This window comes from Mytilus edulis, unplaced genomic scaffold (genome assembly GCF_963676685.1).
Source record: "Mytilus edulis unplaced genomic scaffold, xbMytEdul2.2 SCAFFOLD_1234, whole genome shotgun sequence".
Classification (NCBI taxonomy): Eukaryota; Metazoa; Mollusca; class Bivalvia; order Mytilida; family Mytilidae; genus Mytilus; species Mytilus edulis.
In genome coordinates this window covers 1-10,144 of record NW_027267418.1, presented here as the reverse complement: position 1 = coordinate 10,144, position 10,144 = coordinate 1, and the positions used below count along the sequence as shown (strand labels likewise).

The 10,144-nt window shown below is 31.4% G+C and overlaps 1 protein-coding gene across 1 annotated transcript; it reads left to right on the top strand.

Moving 5' to 3' along the window:
• Window positions 1-1,465: 1,465 nt before the first annotated feature.
• Window positions 1,466-10,137, top strand: LOC139505446 (pappalysin-1-like; the record flags this gene model as incomplete). Its single annotated transcript, XM_071295027.1, has 3 exons — window positions 1,466-2,223; window positions 7,900-8,938; window positions 10,037-10,137. Coding segments are annotated over exons 1-3 (1,540 nt in total), but the record flags the coding sequence as incomplete, so codon positions are not given.
• Window positions 10,138-10,144: the final 7 nt, after the last annotated feature.

The window sequence follows — 10,144 nt, the reverse complement described above, 5'->3', positions numbered from 1 at the left end:
TTTTTTTTCTATTCCTTGTTTCTTATTATACATTTTTCTGTAGTAGCAGTCCGTTGATCACTATCCAGTAACTAAATATTGAAGTCACTAAATGTAGCATAGCATGTCTTGTTCAAGGAAAACAATAACATATTTTAAATGTATTTTCCTATCAAATATTAAATAATCATCGGTCAATGCCCAGATTGGTCGTTGGTGTTATAAATTTGTCTATAAAAATACAGACGAGACTTGTACATAAAAATGTCTGAATGCATGATTAAGTTAAGTTCAGGCTTTAATAGAAAGTTCACTGGTAAAAGAAACAGTGTCAGTGGTGTCAATAAATCAGTTAAACACAAATCTTGAATTGTCCTTAATTGACGTAAGTTATTTTTTTTGTTTACATTTTTTCGTGAGGAAGTAACATGTACTGAAATGAACTTGAAGGTACATTGCATTTTACCAAAACACAGTCTATACTCCGACTTTAAACACATGCCAAAGGCCAAACTATTATTGTTAGAGGTATTCTGTTAACAAGAAAAGAACAAAAGATGAACAAAACTTATATTCCTGACGTTGTAAGGTATTCTCTTAGTATGTAGAAATGGTGGATTGAACCGTGTTTTATAGAAGTCAAACCTCTAACTTGTATGACAGTGGCATACCATTCCATTATATTTAAAACAATGGATGAACAAATCAAAATAGACACAATAGGCAAAAAATGTCAAAAATAGGGTTACAGCAGACAACACTTTTAAAATATATACTTTTACATTTAACCTTAAAGTTTTTAAACCGTTACCTAATAAAATATTAAAAGGACCAATTTTCAAATACTTGCAAAAACAAGAACTTTTATCTATTTGAAAAAATATCATCACTCAATGGTATTTGTAGCTCAACTGAGTCGTGTATAAGCGTTCACATATATTATTTAACTTTGAATAATTAAATTTAACCTTGAATAATCTTACATTTTCTTTTGAATAGTAACGATTTCATCATTAATTCATCTGTATTGTTGAAGAAAGATGAGAGACACTTAACAGTCGGAGGTGCATCAAAGTGCATTCATATGATGATTCAAGTTTTGTTGATCTTTCAAATATGTGTAATTCAAAAATATATAAAAAAAACTTTAGAAAAATATTACAACAAAGCAAAGTTGTTTCAGAATCATGACCCCTCGTTTAAAAAAAGGGGGAGCGCACAAAAAATATATAATATAATAGATCCGTTACAGGAAGCATACAGTTTTTATGCATTTACAAACAACTAACAATTTGTTCGTCTTAACGGATTGTCATACTTTAATGATTAAAATGGGGTCAGAATCCCATGTTACAATACAAAATCAAACGGCATGATCGTCCTTGCATGTGTACGTTATTTTATGGGTGGTATGTAATCCATTTTAATCTGTTTTTTAATTAATTAAAATAGTACTATAAATCTATACTAGTAACAATGGGGTGTTTCTTCTTAACAAGTTTTGGACAGTTTCAAACTTTCATGACCTTCTATATGTTGAGGTCACTTCACACTGTATATATTCATCCGAATTTAAAAATTGATTTTATTATTTAGTAAATATCTCAAAGACTTAATAGTACATCCGTACGTAAACAACTACATTTTTCATGAATGTCTTGGATAGTGTGAATTTCCATTAGAAAATTATTCTTAGTATTGGAAAACCGTCAAATAGCGAAAACATTTAAATGTTCTTTATGGGAAAACAATAGATATGTCTGGTGCACTAGAACTTATGTCATTTGTTTGTTGTTGAGAGTCTGTAAAAAGAAAGTAACATTAATATCTGTCAGATCGGCAAAATGGACATTGCACGGAATAACTTTTTTCAATACATATGTATTGGAATTATTATATATATGTTCAATGAGACAAATAGTTCAAGAAGTATCAAGGAAACTATTCTAAAAAATATATATCACAAGGAAGCTGTTGTCAAAGAAATTGAGAATTTAAGAAAAAAGTCAAATACGGTGTGTACCAAACCAAAAAGAAAAGGCGATAAAATTCATCATCTTATTCGACATCCAAGAGATACAACAAGTGTCTATGATAAACTTGGCACTCAGAGCGCTGTGTATTTTTCTGGAAAAGAAATTTTGAAGTTAAAAGCATTTTATTCTAAAATTCCGAGTGGCAGTTTTACATTAAGTTTATTATTAAATCCCGAGGGAGGACAACATGACCCAGTCACCATACTAGGTAAGAAAGTCGTATTAATAATTTGGTTTTCACAACTTATTTATCGGATTACGTCTTTATTAAATGCAAGCATTATAATTTTCATTAAATCAGCTATAACTTATGATTTCTGTTTAATATGTAATTATCACACCTACATAATAAAAATTAAAATATGTGTGTTAAGAAATGTCAAGTTAAAATTTTCAATTCTAATGAAATCCGATCTTTTTTACAATCGTTATGAGAAAAATAATTACAAAAATAAACGGATACAGTCAAGTTTACTCCGAAAATGTATGAAATAGTATATTTACTTCTTGTATTTACGTTAAAGAGGTTCTAAGTATTGATTTAAGTCTAAAGTCCGATATTTTACACTCCTGTTTAGTTAAAAAGGATAATAACATAAACACGTTGTAGTAATTTTGAAGTCCAAAGTCTAAGATTAAAAGATACCAATAATTGATTAAACCTCGATAATACATGTATCACCTTAAGTAAGAATCCAGACCAAACTTATTCAAAGTCATGTGAACCAATTTTTTGTTGTTGTTTTATTGTTATCGAAAAACTATTGAACCAATGCATGCATGTATACCAAAATAAGTCCTGTAAGCACGTTTTTAAAAAAATATTTATTACGTATTAATTACAAATACTATTTCATCCAGTAGTTATTGATCGCAAGCTAATTAACTTTCGAGTTTGTTGTCGATGTTTTCCGGATCGTGGCATTGATACACAACCAACACAGACCAGATGGAGCAGTGAATTGATAGAGCCATGGTTATATTTTTGTGTTTTCTATGCGCTTCCATTTGTGAATTAAACTTTTGTTTAACAGTTGTTAAATGTTTTGTTGTATTAAATTTGTTCTTCACATATCAATTTGTACTGTTTACTTGCTATGCACGTTCGTTTACATTCTTTCGTCACGGTTTTCCCCCGAACTTGCGCTTTGCGGTAGCCAAATTTAAAAGTTCTAACGAAAGTTCTCGTAGTTAAGGTCAAAGCATACGGGGAAATATCGATGAATTTGTCTACGGGAAGACAATAATTTATTAGCATAAAATTAAGGAAGATTTTGATAATATAATGGATTTTCTTATATAAAAAGTTCACGTTTTATATTTTTTTTTTTTTTTGCTTATGTGCTTTGTCTATATGCCTTTTTGTAATTTTTTGTTACATACGACGTGACTCTGTACTTTTAAAAACATCCCGTCATTGTGTTATTGTGCTTTGATAATTTTTTGTATTCTTGTCTTTAATTTTTGCTAATGTGCTTCTTTGTTATATAATTTTGTTTATATTATAGTGATTAATATTAAACACAATGCAGACTGCTGTACCCCTATTTTTAACAATTTTACCTATAATGTCTGTTTGTTTAGTTCACACATCGTTGTCGATTTAATGGAATTGTATGTGACTGTCATACAAGTAAGAGGTTTAGCTAGCTATAAAACCAGGGGTCTGTTGTTCAACTTGTCGTTAGTGCTAACGCGTTGTTAAAATTTCTTAATCATTCGATTAAAATCAATCATTTGATTAGTTTAATCACAAGTTGAACGACAGACCCCAGATTTATTCAACCATTTCCTACATAAGAAAATGTCTGTACCAAGTCAAGAATATGACAGTTGTTATTCCTTCGTTTGATGTGTTTGATCCTTTGGTTTTGCCATTTGATTAAGGACTTTCCGTTTTGAATTTACTTCGGAGTTAATTTTTTTTTTTGTGATTTACTTTTATTTATAACTGTTACATAACTTAGCTTATCGTCTACATAAAACATTAACTTAAAAAAAAAATTATGTGAAGTTTCATTATAATTCGATAAGTTAACTAAAAAATAATGATGATTTTACAAAATAACATTTGCAATCCTTAAACAAAATTAAATGAATACAAGTGTCAAGATCATGAACACAATATTTATTATTGGCACTGCTGTGTTGACATGAATTGTCATTGTTATTGTTTTAATTATAAATTATTTACAAAACTTTTTTTTTTTTAATTTTTGAAATTGTAAGGCTTTTCTACCTCCGAAACAGTTTACCTTACCTGTATTTGGCGAAACGTCTAGGAAATTTTGGTCATCAATGCTCATTGTACTTTTGACCTTTTTAACTTTATTTATATTCGAGCGTCACTGGTGAGTCTTTTGTAGACGAAACGCGCGTCTGGTGCAAATACAAAAATTCAATCCTTGTATCTATTATGAGTTCATTTATTATGATCTATAATATTAATGATGATTCATTCCAGTATTTTTGTCATTTTACACTTTTCCATATTTGTATTTAGTATTGATAGTTTATTTCAAACAAAATCAATCCCAAGGTTTGATTAGATACTTAGTATAGAACTATAGCCCTAGACTTCGCACGTCTTTGTGGTATAAAACATGTGCCAACATTTGGTCTTCGTGTGGCTGTGAGGAATGTACAAATTCGCAACCAAGTCGTGTCTGAATGGGGATGTTTAATGCAATACCTTGCATGTGTGATGAGAGTGTCATGCTCTCTGCACGTCAAAGAATCTATGCACCAACTCTTGGAGGGGTCAGTAGGTGGACTGCTCAAAGGCAAAACGTTCGTCTCTATTCAACTCATCTATATTTCTCCCGAAAGTTTGTGTAATAAAAGGAAAATAGAATAATGTGGATTTTTGTTTTTAAATGTACACGAAGTGAAAGTGACCTTCATGATTTCAACTAGAAGCGCTTCAGTGCCTCATGCACACAATCTAATGATATCTAACTTTATTTCTTTTACAAAAATTCACCGTAACAGCTCCATGTATATTTTTCGAGGTTCTCACATTACGATTGAATTTTCTCTTTATTATGCCAAATTTTAAATGCGTAAAGATACATAGCCATACATAGATATAGAATGAAATTCAAAACAGTGTGGCTGTGGCCATTGATTGACACATTAAATTCATCCATAATGATTGACTGGGACAATTTACGTGAACGTTTGTCTGAAACGACCACTGTTCACGACGTACATTGACATAGATAGATAGATACGATAGACATTTAAACTGTGGGGTCACCAAAGGTTTCTTAACGCCTTTAATTATAAAATAATTCGAAAAATTAATCAGGAATAACCTTTATGTTTTGATTTATATAATTGGTATAAATCAAAACATTGTGTTACTTCTGATTAATTTTTCGAATTACTTTATTAAGGTGTTGAGAACCTTTGATGACCCAATAGTTTAAGTGTCTTTAAAAGGTACATAGTGAGCAGTGGTCGTTACATACAAACGTTCACATAAATTGTCCCAGCAAATGGATGAATTTAATGTTTCAATCAATAGCCACAGCCACGCTGTTTTGAATTTCATTCTAAAGTAAATTATGGTAGGGGATCTGGTTAATTATAATTCAGCTTGAGGCAATAAATAGAAATATAAAAGCAGTTGATAAACTTGTAAGTCATGTCAGTACTTCAAAGTGATGAATGCATACATGTTTTCATTTAAAATAGGTTATATTTCATCGAACTATTTTACTAAAGTAATCGAAATTTAACCGATAGTAATCGATGATTACATCATGATTTTTGCTGTAATCGATTAAATTACGATTACATGTAATCGAAAATGTCTTCAGATTACTGCTGATTACTGGAAAAATGTAATCAATTACAATCGATTACGATTACCCCATCCCTGCTGCTAATATATTTAGGCAAATACAGAGTATTAATTTTTATAAAAAGAAATGAGAGGAAAGCTTGAACATACCGGTAACCTAAATTTATTCGAAGAAGATAGGGCTATCTATTGTCTTTTAAACGATGCAAAAATTTGCACACGCACATGATTAATTTGCTATTTGTATCTTAAATTCTCTTATACAGTGATGTGTAGTTCAGTAAGATTCAATGCCTTTGAGAGTAAAACAAATACACTTCTTTTCAACTATTGGATATTGTTTTAAGTAAATCATCGTGGTGAATATCCTGACCTAACTAGAGTTGGACCGGAATGGGGGGATAGAGAGTATATGTAAAAAAAAAAACCATTTGTTTTTAGTATTTTTCTCTTTGCCTCTCGTCCTGCTCCCCTTTTATAGAATAAAAGATCCGCTAAGGCTACTATACTTACACATCAGAATCGATTGATAACACTACTAGGCATTTTTTCACTTACAAATTGAATCCAAACTCTTGAAAACTGCCAAGATATTCTCCACAGTCATATGTACTTAAATGCATGTCTAGACGCTTGATAATGCCTTATAACGTGTTCGTTAACGCTTCAAGAATAAAATACCAGCGGGAATTACAATAATGTGTTATGGGATGTCTGTCTTACGTTTGAAACGTGACAAATGTTCACAAAACAACACGTTGCAACTTCAATATACAGTGTAAATAATTGGATTAGAGTATAATGTCTTACATCGTTGTTCTCCATATTACAATGAATTATTATTAAATGTTGTTTTTCTATCTCAAAACTAACAGTATGACTGTTTAAGATAATTAAATTCTTAGTATAGCCTTATTAATAAAAGAGAGGCGACTGATACCAAAGGGACATTCATAGTAGAAAAAAATGAAAAGACAAAATAACAAAAATATGTTTTCAACAAAACATAGAAAGCAAAAGACTGAGCAACAAGAACCCCGCAAAGACGTCACGGTCACATGACTAAATTATGTCTATGGTCTGATAACAAAATAACGTCAGCCAATCAAAAGACGCGTTACATCCAAAATTAAATTATTCTAGAATACAGTGATTTACCAAATTAATTTTACTACGATAAACTAAATAATTAGTGTTTTCTGATAAGGAGTTCAGCGTTCTTTGTACAGTAATAAATGGTTTTCATGTTTACCAAAATGACATTTTTTTAATTTTTATATGAAAAGTAAAATGATAGGGGGGAAACTATTTTAAACATACCGCCATTATGCTATTGTTCTATTGTAATGCCATTATGTTATTGTTCTATTATAATTTTGAAAATACTTTGAACGACAAAATTATTCTATATCTCTTCCTGTGTGACGTTTAAATTCTGACGTCAAACACGCGACTCTACCATAGAGTTGATGCGAACCTTGCCATTCAGTCACAGGACTTCAAATATTTTAATGCTTTATGGGTTGAATTAAAATACATATAAAAGTAAGCAATTAATGTGGTTGCTAAATTTGAAAGATGCTTTTTGTGCTTCTTTGTTAAATATTTGTTTGTTTTTGTTATAATTGAGATTGTGACACGGTGATGACTGCTGTACCTCTATTTTGACAATTTTACCTATTATGTTTGGTTTTTTTCACGCATTGTTGCAAATATAAAGGAATATGATGCGACTATCATACAAGTGAGAGGTTTAGCGCTATAAAACCAGGTTCAGTTCACCATTTTCTACATTTGAAAATGCCTGTACCAAGTCAGGAATATGACAGTTGTTGTCCATTCGTTTGATGTGATTTTCTAGTTGATTAGGGACTTACAGTTTTGAATTTTTCCTCGGAGTTCAGTATTGTTGTGATTTTACTTTTTACCCTGTATGGTAGGGGAAAAACCCAAGGAGGCTGAACATCTGACAAAAAGTCCTTAACCTGACCCATGTACATCTTTTAAGGTTAATGATATAACTACTATAGTATGATGTATAAGTGCTTTATATACGTTAGGCATATTTTATTTCAGAGCTTGTAGATATTTGTAATGGAAAACAAACACACAACTGGTTGAAAATTGGAATTGCTAGTAATCCCGAAATTCTCAATTCTGGACAGAAATATTTTGTTACTTTAAAGACAGAAAGGAGCAAACATGCATCTACTGTTTATACAGATACTAACTACAAACCCGAAGAATGGACCGCCATTGTTGTAACGTACGACAAACATGTACTTAAGCTGTACAGGGACGGTGCATTAGTGGCTGTAGACAGACATCAGCATGGAGCGATTTTCCAAAAGGTTTCACAAAACTGTAAAACCATTCTGATTGGAGGGGACGAACATTCAAAAACCTTTTACCGAGGATCATTAAAAGATTTATTTATCTGGAATTATGCTAAAAATCATTCTGAATTAGAAGATTCAAATGGCAAAGATGACCGGCTTTTTGTATCTGATAGTTTTACAGATGCAAAGAAATGGCGGTCGTTGTTCAAAACACCACCGCACATTATACAAAGGGTTACATTATCAACCTCCAGTCAAATTGTAATCAAAGCGCCACCTTGTGGCGAAACAGTGTGTGATGATCCAGTTTTACTGAAATCGTACAGAGAAAATTCAAACTTAAGGCATTTTAAAGAAATTAATTATAAAGTTTACAATTTAATGAACGATGATGGTTCCCAGCCACAAATTACTAGAAAGCAGTTACAAAAGCAACATTTAGCACTTATAGATGCATTCTCACCGCATAATATAACATTTAAGCAAGACGTTAAAAATATTAAAAGCACATTTCTCAGACAGGCTACAGTGCTTTACACATGTGATTCAATATCTATTGGTGATAATGTTTGCGACGATGACTGTTTTCATGCCAAAACCGGATATGATGGCGGTGATTGTGATGATCTACTTCCGGCAGTCGCAGAATGCGACCTGATATCTATTGCAGATGGCAATTGTGATCCAGAATGTAACAAATTTATATGGGAATGGGATGGTGGAGATTGCTGTACACCAGGTTCTGATGTTTGTTTTAATCCTGAATCGCAGCATCGGTAAGTATTCTAACGTTTGCTTTTTCTGTGTAGTCTCTGACATTGACCCCCCCCTAAAATTGGTATTATTTGATGCTTGGTAGATAATTTGATCATGAACAGTTGCAGTATAAAATAGGATGTTCAGAAAACAGTTACCCCATTAGTATATCTTCAGTTTCATAACTGACAACTATTCATCTGTCAGGGTCATTCATTATTTCCAACCATTTTCCAAAGTGTATAAAACATACACTTTTTCAGATCCCCACCCCCCTTCAAAAAGTGTACCTCAACCATTTTCAGATTTAAAGACAAGAATCAATCACTCTTAATAAAAAGAAGATCAAGCATATTAAAGTTTAGTTTTACATAGTTGCATTGAAAATAATTTGAAACATATCTAAAAATGTTGATTTTTTAACCCCCTCCCCCAAGCTTACCTTTTGTACACTTCGGAATATGATTGACAATTATGGATGACCCATAAATAAGAAGGACTAAAAAATTACAAACGGAAAAGGAAAAAAATTGAGACGGAAACAAAATACAGAATATTATATTTGGTTTTCGTTTATTATTTTTATTTTTTATAATTCATACATAATCAGACCATTAGTTTTTTTCTTTTAAATTGATGTACGTGTAACATCTTGGGACCTTTTATAGCTAAGCTCTGATTCCTTTCACGGATTTGGCTATACTTTTTGGAACTTTTGGATTATAGCTCTTCATCTTTTATATAAGCTTTGGATTTTAAATATTTTGGCCACGAGCATCACTGAAGAGACATGTTTTGTCGAAATGCGCATCTGGTGCAAGAAAATTGGTACCGTTAATTTTATTATTATAGCTAACTAGGCGATATGGGTTTTACTCATTGCTTATTACGGGGACGATTCTAATGGTTTATATACAATTTCTAACCATGTCTTACTGTTATAATTTCAAACATAATTTCAAACAATATTGATGCCTTCGGTTACTGAAAAATAATTGACAATTAAGGCGTTTTGTTTTTTTTTACTCTCGAAATTAACAAAAAGCTTTCAAGTTACAAGCTTTTTAAATACTGTTTACTTTAGTAACAAAATTATATTAACATACACTATATTGTAGAGGTTACCTTAGCAAAGATGAATTTCAAGACATGGTCGGCGAGGATAGTTCTAGCCAACTTAACATTTATCTGGCCTCGACAATAAACACGGATGTTGCGGGTCTGTC